Here is a 21,609-nt window from a genome sequence, read left to right on the forward strand (position 1 = left end):
AGATAATTATTTAAAAAGTAAATACATGAGTGACATTGGCTTAAAACATAAAACAGCCCTGACTAGTGTAGCTCAGTGGATTGAGTGCCAGGCTGTGAACTGAAAGGTAGCTGGTTGCTGGTTCAATTCCCAGTCAGGGCACGTGCCTGGGTTTAGGGCCAGGTCCCCAGTAGGGGGTATGCAAGAGGCAGCCAATCACACAATCGATGTTTGTCTCTCCTTTTCTCCCTCCCTTCCCCTCTTTCTAAAAGTAAATAAATAAAATCTTTTTTTAAAAACTAAGGATGATTATTGTTAATATTTGTAATTGATTTGAGAGCAAGGGAGAGGAATGGAAAGAAAGATTGCATTGTTGTTCCACTTATTTATGCATTCACTGTTTTTTTTCTTGTATGTGCCCTGACCAGAGATCGAACCCACAACCTCGGCATATCAAAATAATGCTTTAACCAACTGAGCTAGCTGGCCAGAGCCACAGATGATTATTTGTTATACTTCCTTATTACTTACAAGATTTTCTGACACTTAAGTGTCAGGAGCTTTTTATACAACTTTCAGTTCTCACAACCTCTATTTTACAGAACAAAAGGCCGAGGCTCAGAAAGGTTAAAGAAAACACCCACAATCACCAGCTGGGAGGTGGTGGCCTGGAATGCAGACCTCTACTTGGGAACCTGAGGACCAAGGCACAGCCTCCCCCAGATGCCTAGTGCTCTCAGCAGACAGACAAAACACACCAAGGAGTTACAAAGTCCTGGAGGAGCCAGACCCTGGATTCAAATACCATTCTTTCACTTAACCAAGCTATGCCCCCAGGCAAGTGACTCTACCTTTCTAAATCGGTTTCTGCCTCCGTAAAACGGGGTAAGAGAAATATGAAATATGCACTTTATAGGCGGAGACTAGGTGAGATAATGCCTGTCAAGTGCTTACATCAGGGCCCAGCACACTGATAGCTTACGTTAAGTGCTCATAGCTATCATTATCAGCTTTACTGTTAACAGCACAGTCAAGCCGGTCATTACTTAGGGACAGAGTGACAGCAGAAATCTTCCAAGATCACAAAATGCCTTCCACACGATCGCACTAGGGTCCATAGAGGGGCCAGTGACCTGCCTGCGGGCACACAGCGAGGCCCGAGTCCAGATGACAGTACGCAGAGCCAGATCAGGACCCACTTATAGAGAGGCTATGAGAGGGCTTGGAGGCCCCCCGGCGGGGGCGCTAGGGAACCCACTCACCAAAATGCATCCAGTCCCAGTCGCTGAGTGTGTCTATGTTGCGGCACAGGTCATCCAGCACCCAGGAGGGCAGCTGGTAGATGTAGCAGGACATGACGAGACTGCGAAGGCCGGCGGAGAAGCTCCGGAGAGACTGAACCACACGCTTCGGTGAGAGTCCACTTCTCTATCCCAGCACTGGCCCTTCCCACCCGGCCCGCCTCCCCTCCCGGGGAAGTGGGCGGGGCCGGCGCTGGGCACCACTGCCATCCAGTGGCAGCGATCTGCCGCGCTACTTCGTGTGGTTGGCTGGACCAGAGCAGCTGTGAAACCAAAATGGTCAGAGCTAGGAAAGGAAACTGAGGCTCAAGGATGGAGAGGAGACAAGGTTAAGGCCATCTGGGAATTCCGTGGCAGTCCTAGGAGGACTTCCAACTCCATTTCCAGTGCTTTTGGCGCTCTGCCACATATAATTAACTCAACAAATATTCTATTAATTACCTCCCATTCTACATATGAGGAAACTGAGTCTCAAGTCAATTGTAATTCGATCAAGCAAAATTCGCCAAGTGACACAGGATTCAACCCAAATATGACTCCAAAGGAAGTGCTCTTTTGGCTCTGTTATATTGTCCCAGCACAATAATTTTCTCATGATCCCACACAGTTAATTTCTTCCCCTAATTTACTATTTCCAAGGCCAACACCCTCTCTACCAGTTAGAAACAGTTATTGAGACTGAATACAATTAGTTGCATAGTTATGTCATTTTGACCTGCTCACATTAAATTTCCTTGAAATGACAGTCAGTGATTTGCAATCCCAACTGCACATCAGAATTATCTGGAGATCTTTAAAAAAATGTTTAAGTATGTTTATTGACTTGAGAGAGAGAGGATGGGAGAGAGAAATATCTACATGAGAAACATGGATTGGCTGCCTTCCATATGCACCTCAACCAGGAATCAAACCCACAACCCAGGTATGTGCCCCTATCAGGAATCCAACCCCCAAGCCACTGTTGCACAGGATGACACTCCAACCAAGTGAGCCACACCAGCCAGGGCCATCTAGGGAAACTTTAAAAAATTACACATGAAAAAAAAAAAAAAGCCCTGGCTGGCATAGCTCAGTGGATTGAGTGCCGGCTGGGAACCAAAGTGTCCCAGGTTTGATTCCCAGCCAGGGTACATGCCTGGGTTGCAGGCCATAACCCCCAGCAACCGCACATTGATGTTTCTCTCTCTCTCTGTCTCTATCTCCCTCCCTTCCCTCTCTAAAAATAAAATTTAAAAATAAATAAATAAATAAATAAATAAATAAATAAAAATTATACATGCCCACCCTAACATCCAGAGATCCACACTCAATTGTTCTGGGTGGGGTTCAGGCACATGCATTTTAAAAAAACTTCCAGGTAGCCCTGGCTGGTGTGCCTCAGTGGACTGAGTGCCGGTCTGCAGACCAAAGGGTTGCTGGTTTGATTCCCAATCAAGGCATGTGCCTGGGTTTTGGGCTGCATCCCCAGTGGTGGGGGTTCAAGAGGCAACCACACATTGATGTTTCTCTCCCTCTCTTTCTCCCTCTCCTTCCCCTCTCTCTAAAAATAAATATTTTTATTTATAAATATTTTTAGGGAGGGGGAAGGAGAGGGAGAAGATGAGAAACATCAATGTGCAGTTGTGCCTTTTGAGCCCCCTACTGGGGACCCAGCCCACAATCCGGTCTTGTGCACTGATTGGGAATCGAACCAGCAACCCTTCGATTTGCAGTCTGGTACTAGATCCACTGAGCCATGCCAGCCAGGGCTAAATAAATAAAATCTTTAAAAAGCTTCCAAGTAAATCTAATTATGTGCTGACAGAGTCGAGAAACAATGTTAATCAGGAATTTCAGGCATGAAGATAGATTGATAAAGAGGAAATAATAATAAAGCTTCTCTGTGGACTTCATACATACTTTTTCTTTTCTTTTTTTTTTAAGATTTTATTTATTTTTTAGACAGAGGAGAAAGGAGACAAAAAAAGGGAGAGAAACATCGATGTGATTGGCTGACTCTCAGAGGCCCCTTAATGGGGAACCTGGCCTGCACCCAGGCATGTGTCCTGACCAGGCTTCGAACCAGTGACTTTTCCATTCCTAGTACTCCAGCACTCAACCGCTGAGCCATGCCAGCCAGCACTACTTTTCCCTTTTCCAATAAAAATATCTTTATTGGTTTTTCTGAGAGTACATGACCATTGTCCAAAAGGGGAAATGAAGTGAATTATGAAATAAACCCACCCTTGTCTGTCCTCCTCTTGTGTAGGGAAAAACCCACTTCTCTCTCTTCTCCTGTTGGGGAGGGGCATTCCCACCCCTCGACCCTTCTTTAGTTCTTATGGCTGCTCTAGTAATAATAAAATTGACATAAGCTAGGTTAACACGAGAAACCCCCATTTAATATGCACATGGGAGAATCACAGTATGATGCTCAGTTTATAAAATGAGGCTCAAAAATTAATCAAACTGGTTACATTTTATATTATTTGGACAAAGAAACAACTGTGTGAGAAATTGACAGAACAAAAACAAAGTTCAGTGCTAAAGAGGAATCTGAGCAAGTTTTGTGGACTCTTTTAAGAATGGCACTATAACTTCAAGGCCACTGTAATCAGAAGAGTCTGGCACTGGCATAAGAACAGACACATAGACCAATGGAACAGAGAGCCCAGAAATAAACCCATGTCTCTATGGTCAATTAATATTTGACAAAGGGAGCACTAGTATACAATAGAGTAAAATTAGCCTCTTCAGTAAGTGGTGTGGGAAGAAGTGGGCTGGTACATGCAAAAACAATGAAACTGGACCACCAACTTATACCATATACCAGAATAAACTCAAAAGTGGATAAAAGACTTGAACATAAGTTAGGATACCATAAAAATCCTAGTGAAGAAACACAGGCAGTAAACTTTCAGATATCTCACATAGCAACATTTTTGCCAATGTATCTCCTAGGGCAAGGGAAACAAAGGGAAAAAATAAACACATGGGACTACATCAAGTTAAAAATCTTCACGGCTAAAGACACCATCATCAAAATGAAAAGGGAACCAACCATATGCAAAAACATACTTCCCAGTGATACAGCAGACAAGGGTTTAAGCTACAAAATATATAAAGAACTCATAGGACTCAACACCAGGAAGACAAAGAATCCAGTTAAAAAATGGGCAAAGGACCTGAATAGACACTTCTCCAAGAAGGACATACAGAGGGCCCATAGACATATGAAAAAATGTTCAACATCACTAGCCATCAGAGAGATGCAAATTAAAACCACAATGAGATATCACCTCACACCTGCCAAAATGGCTATCGTTAATAAGTTGACAAACAGCAAGTGCTGTCAAGGATGCAAAGAGAAAACTAGTGCACTGTTGGTGGGAGTGCAGACTGTGGAAAACAGTATGGAATTCCCTCAGAATTAAAAGTGGATCTGCCTTTTGACCCAGTGATTCCACTACTGGGAATATATACTAAGAATCACAAAACACCAAATCAAAAGAACTTTTTCACCCCTATGTTCACAGCAGCACTATTTATAATAGCCAAGATTTGAGAACAGCCTAAGTGCCCATCAGTAAATGAGTGGATCAAAAAACTGTGGTACATTTACACAATGGAATACTACACAGCAGAAAAAAGGAAGGGATTCCTGCTTTTCGTGACAGCATGATTGGAATTGAAAACTATTACGCTAAGTGAAGTAAGTCAGTTGGTGAAAGACAAATATCATATGATCTCACTTATAATAGGATCTAATGAACAAAATAAACCTAATGAAAAAAATAGAACCAGAGGAATGGAATTGGGCAATAGACTGACAGCTGTAAGAGAAGAGTGGGATTATTGTGACTAACTGAAAGAAGGTGAAGAGATTAGTCAAAGAACATACATGAAGAACCCATGGACATGGACAACGGTGTGGGGATTGACTATGGAAGTGGGGGGTGGGCTGGGTGGAGGGGGGTGAAGGGGGAAAATGAGACATCTGTAATAGCATAAAAAATAAAACATCAAAAATGAAAATAAAGAATATAAAGAAAGAAATTTAAATAAATAAATAAATAAATACAGATCCTGGGGCCCCAGCACAGATTTACTGAATGAGATTCTGAGGATAAAGGGCCTGGAATCTAAATTTGCAACAAGCTCTGCAAACCTGAATCCATAAAGTTTGAAAACCACTAGACTAGACAGCCCCTGAGGTCTCTTCCCCAAAGAGGAAAAGAAAAAAAAAAAGAATCGCACCATACTACTTTATTTCAACTCTCTAACAAGAGAATGAGGTGAGAACTTCTGATACTGACTTCAGGTCAAGATAGAGGTATAGGCAGACACGCTTCACCTCCTTGCACAACCACAAGAAGAATTACAACTAACCTCCAAACAAATAATGCACAGAACTACCAGAAAATTGAACTGTATGGAAGTATGAAAACCAAGGATGTAAAGAAGCCAAATTCATCCAAATGGGTAGGAGGGGTGGAGACTCAGAGTCAAGTCAGAGAGGCAAGGAGATGTGGTGTGGCACAGGAAGGTGGCAGCGATGGAGAGGGTGGTCCCACATTCACGTGTGGTACCCAAAAACAAGGAGGGATATCTGGGGACAAAGCGATCCTAGCCCCACCCAGGCCAGACCACACAGGCCAGGGTTCCAGCACCAGGAAGATAAAGCCCCATAACTTCTGGCCATAAAAACCAGTGGAAGCGTTTGGAAGAAACGGCCGGACCCTCAGGAGAGTCAGTTTAAAGGACCTGTATGGACTTAGAATGTACACAAACCCACCCACTCTGGCATTCACCACCAGGGCAACAGCTAGAAGGACACCAGTCACATACAGGAAGTGGGTGAAGTGACTGGAAAAAGGATGTGTGCCTGGGAAACCTCCAGAAACCAGGCAGTAGCACTGTCCCCAACCCCTCCCCCCACACAGAGCCACAAAGTGGTGAGGCAGGCTGCCCCTCCCTGGCAAATACCTAAGGCTCCACCCCATACAACTTAACAGGTGCCCTAAGACAGGGTATCAAAGCAGCTCTACCTAATACACAGGAACAAACATAGCAAGAGTGTCAAATTGAGGAGACAAACAAATATGGCTCAGATGAAAGAACAGAATAAAACTCCAGAAAAAGAATTAAATCAAGCAGAGATAGCCAACCTATCAGATGCAGAGTTCAAAACACTGGTGATCAGGATGCTCAGAGAACTCACTGAGTATGGCAACAACATGAAGGCAGAAATGAAAGTTACAGTAAGTGGAATAAAGACAATCCAACAAAACCAACAGTGAAGAGAAGGAAGCCAAGTTTCAAATCAATGATTTGGAACATAAAAAAGGAAATAAACAGTCAACCAGAACAGAAAGAAGAAACAAGAATTCAAAAAAATGAGGAAAGTATAAGAAGGCTCTGGGACATCTCCAAAAGTGCCAACATCCAAATCATAGGGATTCCAGAAGAAGAAAAGGAAGAGTAAGAAATTGAAAACTTATTTGAAAAAATAACAAAAGAAAACTTCCCACATTTGGTGAAGGAAAAAGACATAAAAGTCCACAAAGCAACAGAGTCCCAAATGTGTTGAACCCAAAGAGGACCACACCAAGACACATCATAATTAAAATGCCAAAGGTCAAAGGTAAAGAGAATCTTAAAAGCAGCAAGAGAAAAGCAGTTACCTACAAAGAAGTTCCCATAACACTATAAGCTGATTTCTCAAAAGAAACTTTGCAGGCAAGCAGGGACTGACAAGAAGTATTCAAAGTGATGAAATGCAAGGACCTACAACCTAGATTGCTGTAATCAGCAAAGCTATCATTTAGAACAGAAGGGCAGATAAGGTGGTTCCCAGACAGAGTAAAACTAAAGTAGTTCATGGTCACCAAGCGATTATTACATGAAATGTTAAAGGGACTTATTTAAGAAAAAGAAGTATCTTTCCTTCTTTTGAAAACTATGAACATTAAGATAACAAATTCACAACTATCCACAATTGAATCTAAAAAATAAACAAATGAACTAACTAAGCAAACAACCAGAACAGGAACAGAATCATAGCTATGGAGATTATTTGGAGGGTTATCAGCTAGGAGGGGGAAGGGGAAGAATGGGGGAAAAGTTGCAGAGATTAAGCATAATTTGTAGGTACAAAATAGACAGGGGGTGTTAATAACAGTAGAGGAAATGGAGAAGCCAAAGAACTTTTATGTGCAACCCATGGACATGAACTAAGGGGGGGATTGCTGGAGGGAAGGAGGTATCAGGTGGAGGGAGGCAAAGAGGGAAAAATTGGAACAAATGTAATTGCATAATCAATAAAATATACTTAAAAAACTTCTGATGCTGAACCATGCAAATAACAACACAGGAACAGATAAAATATTAGCAACAAAAACACAATCATTTAATTGTACCTCACACTTCACAGCAGTACTAGCAAGTATTTCTGGCCAATTGCTTCCAACAACAGGGGTCTGAATGAACCCCCTGATCCTAACAAAAGAACCAACACATTTTCTCTCTGACAGCTTACACCGAGTCCTTACACACCACACTGCTACACTCACCCGATTTTTGTAAAACTCATTTTAAAATATGTAAATATTTAAAATATTTAAAATATGTACTGTGCATGATCCCAACAAAAACGAAAAACCAAAAAAGAGTGCAGTAGAAAAATAAACTCCGATGTTTTCAGTAAAGCATCAGGGAATCGCTGCTGGCTGGGCCCATTATTTTAGCAGTTTAAAGAAGTTTTGATTTACATTATTCAGCAAACACAATATTCAGAAACTTGATCCTTCAAGTAAAAAGTTTAAAAGTCAAGCCTTTCCTTTTTTTGTAAATGTTTTATATAAAATATGAAATCAAATTCCACTGTATTTAAAAAACTGAGTATCTTTAATAGTAAAAAATATATATGTTTGTATTGGTCTTTTTAAAAAGAATAACAAGACTTGAGAAGACTGGATTTAACCGCCCAGCCCCCACCCTGCCGCTGTCCACCTGGCACACAGACATTAAGGCAAAGGCTCCTGGAGAGGCATGTCCACCTGGCTGTGGGCTGCGGGCTCCAGGGCAGGACACTCCACTTCTGGAAGGGTCCACAGAAAGGCTTCTCCCTCATGTTCACTGAGCCATCCTGCACCCTGAAATAGACTGTCTCAGCCATATTGATGAATAGGCCTGTGTCCACCAAACCTGGGGTCATTTTCTTAACTGGGCTCACTTCACTCCATTTGTGCACAGGGTCAAACTCCCAGGCAGGATAAAACTCCCGTTATCATTCCGATACACCAAAGCTGCAGGTTCAATCCCCAGTCAGGGCACATACAAGAATCAACCACACCCCCAAACTTCTGAATCACAGCTCTGCTCACTGGGATGTAAGCCATGGGGATGACCTCAGTGGGGATTCTCTTGTGACATGATCCCCAAGGTTCTTCGAATCTTTCCTGAAATCAGCAATCACGATGAAGTGAGTGGAACAGCCCACCACAGTCTTCGGGGTCAGGCAGCCTCCACCGCCCCTGATGAGACTGAGACCAGCATCTACAGCACTTTGTCAGCACCTTCCATGGCCAGGTCAGTCTCGGGGTGTCGGCTCAGGTCACTGCGGCTTACGCCGCAGTGCGGCACGAGCTGACAGGCCTGGAAGGAAGTGGGGATACAGACGAGGTTCAGCTTCTCGTTTCACCCTTTCAGTTGTTCGCTGCACAGCATGGAGAATTGTAGAATCACTTCCATCTCCCAGCACTTGGTTATTCCTCACGTGATTCTCCTCCACAGCTTGGCCGGCAAGCTTCTTGGCTCCTTGGCTTTGAACGTCATTGAGGGGCCAGGAGCCATAAAGACAATGCTGGCCTCATCGCCACCGTTAGTGCTTGTTTGGCTCATGCTGTTGGGAATCCCAGACTGCCAGGTCTGTGTGTTCATTAATGTGGAATTTAAACAAAGTAGTAAGTTAGAAAAGAGGCAATCAGATTGGATTATACTAATTTTTTGGCCCTGAGTTAATTTTTGTGATAAGGAGTGTCTTCCAGAAGGACACCTTTCACAGGGGAGATTTGTCCTTATCAGTGTGAAAGGACTGTGGGGGTGGAGAACAGAAGTTTTTTTTTGACAACTGAGACATTCCCCCATCCCGCCCTCCCCTGGTCCCATGAACAAGTTGGTGGAGAATGGAATAGCTAGACACTTGAGAAATGAGGTTTGACTGTTTTCTGCTTTCAGGGAGATTGAGAGGGTCAAACGCCCTTTGGCACCCGCTGCCAGTCTAGTAACTTCAATTCCAAGTGATCAATACGCCACTGTAGGACATGTGGGGTATTTGTCTTGAACCCTGACACTCCTTTACTTTACACAGAACATTTCACTTTGATATTTCTGGTATTTCCCCCTACAAACAAGCTATTCTCTGTGACACCAGCTGGGTGTCATCGTACAATTTGACTCAATTCCAACACTGTCAACCTGGAGATAGCATCAGGTCCCACAGGGCAGGGGATCCCCACAAGGCTGTTCCCACCCCACTTCAGGTGCCAGTCACAAAGAGGAGGCCCCCAGGTTGCCCACAACTTCTGTCTGCCTTGGTTACTTACTGGAGGTTCTCACAAGTCCCCTGCCCCATATTCAATTAATTTGCTGGAAAGGCTCACAGAACTTAGGGAAACACTTAAGTTTCCCAGTTTTTAAAAGGATATAAGGCCACCCCTGACTGGTATGGATCAATGGGTTGAGAGTCCTCCTGCAAGTTGAAAGGTAGCCCGTTGGACTCCCACTCAGGGCACATACCTGGGTTGAGGGTTTAGTCCCCATTTGGGGGTGTGCAAGAGGCAACCGATTGATGTTTCTTTATTGCATTGATATGTCTCTCCTCCTCTTTCTCCCTCCCCCTCTATTTAAAAATAAATAAATAGAAGTATTTTTTAAAAAAGGACATAGGGTCTCTAGCACAGGAGCTTGTCACTATGGAGTTGGGGTGTATCATCTTCCTGGTGTGAACTCAAGGGCTTTGCTGCTTGGGGCATTCTATTCAAGTACAAAGCACAGTTATTGTAAGGTAGTTTTTACTTGCAGCAAAAAAAAAGGGGGGGGGGCATCCATATCCAAAGCTCTGTCTCCTCAAAGGGAGGCTTAGTCATTGCTCATATACATTACCTGGCCAATTATAGGTTGATTCCTTCTTTGCAGCCAGCTACTTACTGCATTGGGTTCCTATCAAACTCATCCTCTTTATAGCTGGTCAGCAAACCACTGTGCTACATTTTAATTTATCAAGAATACCATTTAGTAAGAATGGCCCAGACTTGGAGTGCCTTGTCCTATCTAGCAGATGTGTTAGCCCACCTGAAAGCTCTCTGAACCCTGTGCTACTGGGATTTTTATGATGGCTTCCTCACATAGGCATAATCAACTATTATATTAAAATACATGCAGCCCCTTCCCTCCCTGGAGAAGTAAGGAGTTGGGCAGAGCTGGAAACCCCGAGCCTGTAATTATGGCTTGATCTTTGTGGTGACCAGCCCCCACCCAGGAGCCCACCAAGAGTCACCTCATTAGAACAAAAGATGCTCCTCCTGCTGAGGGAGAGAAAAAACAAATGAACACCTTCCCACAGTCTCATCCCTGGGGGACCGCCATTATGAAGTTTGCAGTATATACTTTCCCATGGATTTAGACCTCTGTAAAATACATGTTTTGCATATAAAAATTTAAACACGCTAAATTTTCTGTAAACTTTCTGCAATCGATAATAAATAGTTCTTCCTGTCACCTACATGAAGAACTTTTTAATAGTTTATTTAGGAGCACCATCCTTTATTTGGCCAATCCCCCATCAATATACATTTGCTTCTAGTATTGGGGTCTGTTCCAGGGGGTTCTGCTTTGTCATGTATAGGAGGGATGGGATAATCCTAAAATCTATCAAGAAAAATCATAAACCAATATTTGGAAAACTGCTGCCCCAGGGCCACACCAGACCACCCTCAAAATTCCCCTCGCCCCCTGCAGTTGCTCCAGGACAGATGGGCTAGACCTGCTAGAACAGCCCTGAGCTTAGCTCCTATCTATGCTTCGGAGCACTGGGTAACTGCAGCGAGTGTTCTCAGCACACTTGGGCTGGACCCAGGTAAACAGTCACCCTCCCAACAGGTGAAGGATGTCGTCCCATGTCACTCCTATCAGGCCAACGGCTGCTAAACTGTCCGTTGTCCAATTAACTTCCCTTCAATTTATCTGAAACTAAAATGGTTCCCTAGGATTGCCTCTGTGTTTTTCTTTTTCAGTAGTCTCAGTTCTCTTTCTAACTAACATCTGTGGGGCCAGCCCCAGGGCTTTAGGACTCTTAGCTTCTTCCAACTGAAACAAAATAATCTTTTGTGTTTTCTGCCTAAAGCCTAGGGAGAGAGTATATTGCTATTTGTATGTTAACCTGACAGATTATTTCCTGAGGTTTTATGTTCCAAATCCTGAAACAAGTTTTGTGGGACTTTCTGGCATATATCCATTGCTATTGCTCAATCCTTTTGATTATCACCCAAGTGTATCTAATTTTTCTGTGCTCTGCTGATGAACTACTGGGTATGTGTGGTGAGGGTACGGAGAGCCCCCATGCACATATTTTGTCAGGGCAGGGAGTTTAGGTGTGCCAGCAAAAGGGGAACTAGTAAGCCCTGGAAGGATAGCTCAGTTGGTTAGAGTGTCATCTTGGTACACCAAGGGTGCAGGTTCAATCCTTGGTCACAGCACGTACAAGAATCAACCAATGGATGCATAAATAAGTGGAACAACAAAGCGATGTCTTTCTCCCCCTAAAAATCAATCAATAAATAAGGAAAACAGAAAACAAAAGAAAACGGAAAGAAGAAATAGTGAAGGGCTATCAGGCAGCCCCGTGACAAGCACAGAGTGGGACTGAGGTGCTCAGAATGCTAACACACAGTGACCTAGTGTGGAAGGACGTGGAAAGCTCACGCTGGTGTTCCTGTGTCAAGAGTGCAAAACATGGACACCTATTTCGTGTCCACAGTGCATGGATGCCTAGGCCACTGCCCTATCATCACCTTCTCAATAGAAGCACTGGTGAAAACCCTGGCTGGTGTGGCTCAGTGGATTGAGTACCAGCCCGCAAACCAAAGGGTTACCAGTTCAATACCCAGTCAGGGCACATGCCTGGGTTGTGGGCTGGGTCTCCAGTAGGAGATGTGTCAGAGGCAAACACACACTTATGTTTCTCTCCCTCTCTTCCTCCCTCCCTTCTCCTCTAAAAATAAGTAAATAAAATCTTTTAAAAAATCACTAGAGAAGTATTAACTATTTATCCTTTTTGGGTTTTTTTGGGTAAATCATAGCTTATTTACGCAGTCACCTACTGAAGGACATCTCGGTGACTGCCAAGTTCTGTCAATTATGATGAAAGCTGTTATAAATATCCACATGCAGGGTTTTAGACATTAAGTTTGGACCTCGTCTGAATAAATCCCAAGAAGCACGATTGGTGGATTATATGGTGAGGGTATGTTTAGTTTTATAAGAAACCATCAAACTGCCTTCCAAAATGGCTGTACCATTCTGCATTCCCACCTGCAGTGAATGAGGGTTCCTGTTTCCCTGCATCCTCGCCAGCATTTGGTGTCATCAGTGTTAGATTTTAGCCTTCCTAATAGTGCCTTGTGGTACCTCATTATCTTAACTTTCATTTCCCTGATGACGTATGTGAAGCATCTTTTCACTTGCTTAGTGAACATCTGTGTATCTTCTTCAATAATGCATCTATTAAGGATCACTGTGTTTTCATGTGGAAAAAACTTTGTTCCAGTGTAAATATTTTTCGTAATCCTTTTCTGTAGTGCTTAATTGTTTTACAGTGATATTTCATATTTATGAGAAAAACAAAGTGAAAAGAAACAATGATAAAAAAAATTCTAGCCCTGGCTGGCATAGCTCAGTGGATTGAGTGCGAGCTGCGAACCAAAGCATCGCAGGTTCGATTCCCAGTCAGGGCACATGCCTGGGTTGCAGGCCACGGCCCCCAGCAACCACACATTGATGTTTCTCTCTCTCTTTCTCCCTCCTTCCCCTCTCTAAAAATAAATAAATAAAATCTTTAAAAAAAAAATCCAGCATTGGAAAGAGAAGGGACTGAGAATGAAATTAGCTGCTTGTGTCTGCTACCCTCCCCCCACCTTACACCTTTAAATAAACATGACCTTCACAACTCTCCTAGAGAGAAGAACCTGGTTAAAATTACACAACACACCCTCCTTATTTCCTTTACTCAGCACCATTTAATGTATTACAGAACAGCCTTTTTAATGTCAACATAGGAAATTTGCCCTGGCTGGTTGTGGCCCAGTGTACTGAGTGCTAACTCAGACCAAAAGGTCACCGGTTCAATTCCCAGTCAGGACATGTGCCTGCATTGCAGCCAGGGTCCCAGTAGAAGGCCTATGAGAGGCAACTGATGAATGCTTCACACATCGATGTTTCTCTCTCTCTCTTACCCTCTATCTATAAATAAATTAAAAATCTAAAAACTAAAAAAAGAGGAAACAGCATAGTTTTTTAATATATTTAATACATTTATAAGACTTCAAGTGAAAAACACATTATTCATGCTACAGGTTTTCAATCTTCCTTGGACAACACAAAAACAGTGCTCAAACTGCATGTTTTAACAAGAACATGAAATCTCATTTTGACACAAAGACAGATTAAAATAAAGTAAAACCAACACTGAACTAATCCAGCACCAGCAGACTTCATAATCCCCAGCCCACCCCACTCCAGAACTCGGACAGCTGCCTCCTGTACCAGCATTTCTTCTTCCCTGCCCAACTATTTGACACAAAAATTTAGACAGTTAGAGGTATACCACTGAATGAGTACTACAATGTGCTTTAAAACAAGAAAGAGCCAACCAGTTTGCTGACTGTGGAGAGGGGAACCAGACTGGGTGAAACGTGAGGCAGTAACGAGACAGCCGTGGGGCACTGGTTCCTGAGCCCGAAGGTTAGCAAGAGGGGCCAAAGATGCCAAGAAATATCCCAACATTATTCACAAAAGAAACATTGTGCTAATGTTTATGGAGAGCTGATAAAGATGCCATGAGAAGATATTTAAGTTACAAAGTTAAATAGAATACAAAACTGTAAGTACAGTATAACCTCAACTCTGTCAAAACCAACCAACCAGAAGTAACCCTAAAAAGGGTTGAAAATTCAAAATGTTAGGTTAGTGGTTGTGTTTAGGTAGTGTTTCTGCAGGGATCTCTTTCTTCCTTTTACTTTTCTGTCCTTTCCAACATTTTCTCTACTGAATTTTTCTCAAACTGTCACCAAAAAGGAAGCCTGACAGAAGTACTGAATGGATTTAAGCCTGGCATGTAAGAAAGTGTCTGCACATCCATGAAACTGTGAAACAGCCCAGGCTGCTCTCTGAATCCACTGTGCGTGAGCAGGGACTTCCCGGAGCTTACAGTGGGATTCAGCCTCTCCTCCAGGCAGGGGCAAAGTGCCACCAAATCCTGCCTGCTGAAAAAAGCTGAACCAAACAGAATGCCATGAATTTACAAAAAGAAACAGAAATAGCCACACGTGGCAAAAACCTACTTACAGTACAGTAGTCTCTCCTTCATACTAGAGTTAAACAAGAGGACAGCTATTTTCTCCTATCTTCTGTGCAGATGTCAAGTTTCAAAAAAGCTATCATCACAGTAACAGTAAGAACCTAACCCTGGTTTAGAAACAAAAGTAAAACAGCGCTGTAACAACCAGGAATGGAAAAAAGTGTATTAGAAAATTATAGAAACTACTTTATATAAAAATGATCCCCCCCCTTTTTAAATAAGTCGATTTCAGAATGTTTAATGTTTACAAAGGAAATGCAAGTTAACATATTGGCACAAATACCCCAGGTATGACTCAGCTTTCTTCCATTACACAGAGTGCCTTCCACGAACATTTGTATAGTGAAAAGTCACAATTTTGCTACTGAGTGCCACACGCTGTGCTTGGACACGTGTTTCTTCCGGCCCAGCAGAGGGTGTGAGGACGCCCAGGGGGCCAGGGCACAAAGCACGGAGCGCTTCATGAAGCTGTGTGTCTTCTCCAGTCACTCAAATTTCAGTACACATGCTGCCGAAGCAAGCACAAAATGATTCCCTTTAAAACGTTTATTTGCTGTGCACACTGTAAGGTCCCCTGTTTCCCACCCCCCTGAAAAATGGGCAAATCCTCCAACACTTCCTACCAAAGTACCCACTGGTTTGTTCGTTCAACAATCACTGGTGAAGGCTCACAGTGTGAGAGGCACTGGGGTCTCAAAGAGGAGACAGGTTTGTTCCTGCCTCAAGGACATCTCAGTCTTCTCAGGCGGCAGGTGGACATGTCACCAACCACAGTACAGCAATTAAAGCAGATGCCACTGCTCTCTTACAATCAAAGAATATGCTGCACTTCTCACTGATTTACTTACACAACGGTTCTTACACAGAAACTCTCCTGACTAAGAGGCAAATACAAGTACTTTCCTTTATACACACTTACTTGCCCCTAATCATCACCATACCTAGTGAAATCAGTTAACTTTCTTTTAAGCAAGGAGCATTATTTTACTGCAAGAATGAGACACCTGAAACCGAGAATAAGTGACCAGTCCTATATCTAGATCAAGAGCAGTCAGTTCCATCAAAAGCGAAGGCTCAGGAGGGCAAATTAAAACCTTCAGTCTCATCCGCCATCTGCTGATTTTCAATATGCTCCTGTGTCAGCCGCTCCAGGTCTTTTCTCACATTCGGGTGGTCTTCCAGATCTTCATAGAGTGACCTCGCAATGTCCAGTCTCCTGTAATCCTCAGGCTTGACTAGGCTTCGCACAACCTGAAGGCATCGCTCTTTTAGGGTATACACTGTAAGGACAAAAACATGAATCTTCAGCAGCAAACTCAGGCAGGCCTTGAGACAGGGGATGAGTGAGCAAGAGCCTTTGCCAACCATGGCAATTACACTTACTACAGATGGACCTCACTGTGGGCAAAAAAAGTGAGGACGTGTGTTGTGGCAGATGTGACGTGATGGCCTCAATGGGCATCTCATGGTATTTGTCATGGTATCTGTCACCCTGTGTAGTAGCTTCCCCTTGAAAGTGGACCAGGCCTGCGATGTGTCTTAAGAACTGAATGTGGGTGAAGGGACAGTGTGGCAGTTTTGGGTCTGAGCCTTAAGAAAGCCTGGCATCTTTGGCTCTTACCCTCTCAGAAGCACTGAGCTGCCCTGGGGGAGAGGCCTCACACAGAGGGACAGGCACTGGGACCACAAGGGACAGAAGCCCAGCCCTCAGCCAACTTGCCAGGAGAAAACAGCCACACCAATGACCACCAATGAGCAGAATGACCACCCAGCTGAGGAAGCCTGTACTGCAGGGTTATGGACAAATCAAGTGGTTGTTGTTGGTTTTGGGGTAGTTGTCACAAAAGCAGTACAGAACCAAAATGGTGTGGAATTTGATTTTGGGGGAAATGAAATCTGATTTTACTCTCAGAACTTACTCTTCCAGGCAGGGGTGTCAAACTCATTTTCACTGGGCGCTACCTCGGCCTCACGGTTGCCTTCAAAGGGTCAAAATAATTTTAGGACTGTAAAAATGTAAAAACACTCCTTAACCATTAAGGAGTTGAAACTACATTTGGCCCTTTGAAGGCTACCGAGAGGCTGATGTGGGCCCTGGTGAAAATGAGTTTGACATTCCTGCTTTAAGGGTACCGCACGAGGCAAAATTTACTCATCAATTATCATGTTCATATACCAACTTCCTTAAAACAGGACCTTGTACACCTATTCGTTTGAAACTTATGAAGCTGCTATAGATATTTAATGGTATTTGTTTAATGCATAAGAACATCAGTTTCTTAGAGTTCAACCTAGCAATCGCTTGAGGTTTTGTTTTTAACAATTTTTATTAATTTATTTGAACCAAACTGACGACAACTGCCAGGAAGCAAAATCTCAATGGATTGAGACTGGCTCCCAAAATCACTTGAGTCTTAGACAAAGGGTATACTATGATGCTAATATTCAATTCAGAGATTTTTTTTTGTAACCCCTGTTGGCACTGTGAGTTTGACTGGGTTAAATAACATTAAAAGATACAATATTAGAAGCCATATAAAGTAGCCATGATATATTGCCCTGGCTGATGTGGCTCAGTGGAGTGAGTGCCAGCCTGTTAACCAAAGGGTTGCGGGTTCTATTCCCAGTCAGGGCACATGCCTGCGTGTGGACCTGGTCCCCAGTAGGGGGCGCAAGAGAGGCAACCACACATTGATGTTTCCCTCCCATGCTCCCTCCCTTACCCTCTGTCTGAAAATAAAGAAAGAAAATCTTAAAAAATAAAAATAAAGTAGTCATGATAGCTCAATCTCTGCACCTTGTTCTTCTCCTGAGACTCCAGGGCATGTTCTACTCTAAGGCCAGGGAAGTAAAATGCATTCATAATTCTACCATCAGATATTTTAATGCAGCCCAGCTCTGACGAGCCTGCAGAGCTTCTGAGACACCACGACACCTCTGCTCAATACAGAGCCTACAAATATTCTACTTCCATTGTATCTGTGCTGGAGAATAGGACACGGAAAGGTTGCCTACCTTACCGAGCACCAAGCAAAAATGAGTTAAAGGCTTGGCTCCTGCAAGTGGCCTTTCTTCTACTTATTGCAACAGCCTGGTCTTTTTGAAAAGTAAGATGGAACCTCAGTACCTGGTAGTGTGATGTTGGCAAAAATAGGCTGTCCATCCACATTGAGAGAGGGCACAAATAGTTCCGTCTGGTTAACCAGAAGCCCATCATAGGTCCCAGCATCTCGGAAGAGCCAAAGGTGACCTGTCAATGCAAGCAGAGGCTGTTTAATAGCCACACCCCTATTTCCTGCACCTCCCTGCACCGACATTAAAATACCCGTCATTCTGCTTAACCTTCAGACAAAGGCCTTCCACATTAGCTTGCTCAGTCCTCACAAAAGGTTCATTTACACATGAGAAAATAGGTCTGAAAAAGCCAAGTGACCTGCTCAGGCAACAGGACTAGTAAATAGAAGACCATGTACTTGAGGCTCCAAATCACACCACTACCTTCTACTCTACCATGGAGAAAAGCAAAGCACATGAATTACAAATCACACCAACACTGCAAATTAAAAGAAGAGATGAGGTCAGTGACTCCTCAAATCTGTGCTTCTCAAAAACAAGGTGCAAAAACATCTTGTGGAGAAAGAAGCAAGGCAGAGAGGGTACATTCTGCAGGAACAGATGAAACTAATCTATGATGTAAAAAATCAGAAGACTGGTTGCCTCTGGATGGGAGGGGAATGAGTAGAAAGAGGGAAGAGGGTACTCTCTGGGGCGATGGAAATGTTCTAATCTGTAACTTTAATTAGGTGTTTACATTTGTCAAAACCCATCAAACCCTAAGATCTGCACATTATGTAAATTAACCTGGACTTAAGAAACAAATGCATCATATGCAAGAGAGAGAAGAATGGAAGGCAAACCCCCAGGCGACGATGCTGTTTAAGGAGGCGGAGGTGTCTCAGAATAAATATAGCAGGTGTTCCTGGGGCATAAACTTACTTGAAGTTCTGATGGCAAATTTTAAGGAATGTAAGCTGGCAATTTTTTTATTGTGGTAAAATGTACGTAACATGAAATTGACCATTTACACCATTTTAAGTATATACTTCAGTGACATTAAGTACATTCACATGGTAGCATGTAAAAAAGAAATTATATTAAATCACAAATAAATTCTGAAGAATACAAAATTTAAACAACTTTCTAGATAAAGTAGGACACTACAGAAGTGTTAGTTTGGTGTGAAAGTTTAAGAGGCACTGACTATACCTCCCTCAAGAAAAAAAGATTCATCAGGCTCCTCTCAGGATGGTTGTGAAATGTTTATTCATTTGAAAAACATTTTATATTTCAATTAGTTGACATTTAGTATTATTTTATAATGCTTTCAGTGGGAAAGCATGGTGGTTAGACATTTGTATAATTGACAAAGTGATTTTCCCCTTAAGTTTGATAGCTACAGGCACCATACAGTTACCACAATATTACTGACTATGTTCCTTGTGCTGTACTTTACACCCCTGTGACTACTTTCTAACTGTCAGTTCCTACTTTTTAATCCCTTCAAGCTTTTGTACCCAGCCCAACTCACCTCCCTTCTGGCAACCATAGGTTTGTTCTCTGTATCTTTGAGTCTGCCTCTATAATTGTGAAAATTAAGTCCCACTACGACTACTTTTCTTCTTGAAAACCATGGGAAGATTACTACCTCTTTAGGCAATAAGGCCTAGTTATCCCCACCCCCACCAGCCCCTGGGTTATTAAAACAGCTTCCTAACTGGTTCCTCCACACCAGTCTTCCTCCCCAAACCACACAGCAACCTGTGTAAGCACTGCAGAATGTAAACCTGGCAATGTCATGTCCCTGCTAAAAAACTTCCAACGGCCCCCATTTCCCTAGGTGTAAAATCACCTTTAGGGCTTCCTCTCTCACCATTCCATACCCACTCCTCCTTTAGCCCATGCGGTTCCCTCTTGCCTAGAACTGCTCTCTTGGTTGGTTAGATCCCATTCATCCTGCAGGGCTCCCTTTCCTCTCCGGGAAGCTCTCCCAGAGCTATTTGAAACCACAGGTCTACACTCACCACCACCACCACCCGCCCCATCCTCACCTCCCCTTGACTGAGCAGATAAATGCCGGCTCCAAGCTCCAGCAGCCCGCTGTGCTCCGTTCCTACAGCAGCAATTTTGACATTGGCTTGTTCTCAGCTGTTTTGATGCATTCGTCTGTCTCCCCACTAGACAGTTCTCCATGCAGGCAGGGCCCCTACGCGGGCCTGGCCCACTGGGGTCATTGAAGAATGTGAGAGTCTTCCATTCACGGACTAAACAAATGGGCATTAGGGATGGAGCGCTTCTTTTATAACTACAAGTGGAATGGGGTTGGGGAAAAGTCACCATCAAACTCAAATTAATCAGTCTTATAAAGAAGAATGCTCTGCCACTTACTAGTAGCTTCACCTTGGATCTGTCACTACCTCTCTGGGGCCTCAGTTTCTTATGCGTGAATGGGAATAATGACAAGAGCACCTGCCTCCCCGGATGGTGGAAGGGAGTCTATGAGTTAGTGCCACCGTTGCTGTTGCTATCAGGCCTAGAGCGCTGGGTAGCGCTCTGGGGACGGCTCGGCAGCGGCGGGCTGGCGCTCAGGCAGCGGAACAAAGAGGGCTGCGGGGCCGGACCGCGTAAGGGCGACCCTACCTCGGTAGCTGTGGATGCGACGGCCGGTGCCCGGCGGCAGGGTGGGGTATGGATGCGGCTCGCCATCGAAGTTGAGCCACAAGGGGAGCACGACGCGCGGGCTGCGGTTACAGAAGATGACCTGGGATGGCTCGCGAGAATTCACGGAGCGCAGCACCGGCCGTGGCTTCTCCGCCTCCATCTCCTGCGTGGCGCCCGCCTCCTCCGGATGGGACTCTTCCCCGCCGTACTCTTATCGGCCTATCACTCGCTGCACTCCTCGGTGTCCCCCAGGTTCCCAGCCTCCCTGAGCACTACCTCCGGGAGCCTAGACAACCGGGGCCTAAACGGCTGGGGATTCGCTGACTGCACGGAGCGGAAAGGGGCGGGGCGTACGTGCCAGTTCCCGGGCAGGCGTCTTTGCGTGCGCGGAGGGATCTAGCCACAGGCGTCTCACCTCACTGAGGCGGTGGGCGGTCCTAGGATAACCCATTCTCCTGTTCTCCCAGAAATTGGGTCGTCCCTCCTGTTTCCTTTGCTTCTTTTATTCTAATGAGACCGCATGGTTTTGCCATATTCTCCGTTCCGTCTGCGCTATTATTTACTTAGTAAATTTCTCATTAATCAAGTTTGTCTCAACTTTGGGTCACAAAATTAAAATTTTATACAGAAGAGTATAATAAAGTTAAAATTTTCCCTCTTATCCCAGTTCCCCTAGCCATCCAGAAAAAATTCCTGGAAACAGCAGGTATCTCCAGATTTTTGTACTTCCTTTCAAGATATCCTATGCATATGCAAACAATTACGATGGAGAAGAAATGTATGTCTTTACGACCAATAGAAATCAATCCCCTTGCCATAGAAGAGTACAGTGGAACTAAGTTCAAAGAAAACAAAAACAAGTTATTAATTTTACTATCTGTTAAAAAGCTCGATGCTACACTTGGTTAAAAGGATTAGGCAACTGTTAGATGTTAGATTCCAAGTATTAGTTGTCAAATTAACTCTCCTGAACATAATGAGAAAGTTAGCCCTGGC

The 21,609-nt window shown here is 43.7% G+C and overlaps 2 protein-coding genes and 1 pseudogene across 3 annotated transcripts in view; all 3 read right to left on the reverse strand.

Moving 5' to 3' along the window:
* IRAK2 (interleukin 1 receptor associated kinase 2) overlaps positions 1-1,429 on the reverse strand; it is a 60,702-nt gene extending 59,273 nt beyond the window's left edge. The window contains exon 1 of one of the 2 annotated variants that reach the window (XM_028518370.2): positions 1,242-1,429. In XM_028518370.2, the coding sequence (XP_028374171.1) occupies positions 1,242-1,335 (94 nt within the window). In that variant the 5' untranslated portion in view covers positions 1,336-1,429. The remainder of the gene's footprint in view (positions 1-1,241) is intronic. The other variant, XM_036030821.1, reaches the window with a different exon arrangement.
* A 6,791-nt stretch (positions 1,430-8,220) lies between these two features.
* Positions 8,221-9,161, reverse strand: LOC114501329 (annotated as a pseudogene).
* A 4,665-nt stretch (positions 9,162-13,826) lies between these two features.
* Positions 13,827-20,958, reverse strand: VHL (von Hippel-Lindau tumor suppressor). Its single transcript, XM_028518371.2, has 3 exons — positions 20,593-20,958; positions 18,023-18,145; positions 13,827-16,175 (listed from the first exon to the last, which is right to left on the reverse strand). The coding sequence occupies exons 1-3, from the start codon at positions 20,771-20,773 to the stop codon at positions 15,970-15,972; spliced, it is 510 nt and encodes a 169-aa protein (XP_028374172.1). The 5' UTR covers positions 20,774-20,958; the 3' UTR covers positions 13,827-15,969.
* Positions 20,959-21,609: the final 651 nt, after the last annotated feature.

The sequence above is a fragment of the Phyllostomus discolor genome, chromosome 7 (genome assembly GCF_004126475.2).
Source record: "Phyllostomus discolor isolate MPI-MPIP mPhyDis1 chromosome 7, mPhyDis1.pri.v3, whole genome shotgun sequence".
Lineage (NCBI taxonomy): Eukaryota > Metazoa > Chordata > Mammalia > Chiroptera > Phyllostomidae > Phyllostomus > Phyllostomus discolor.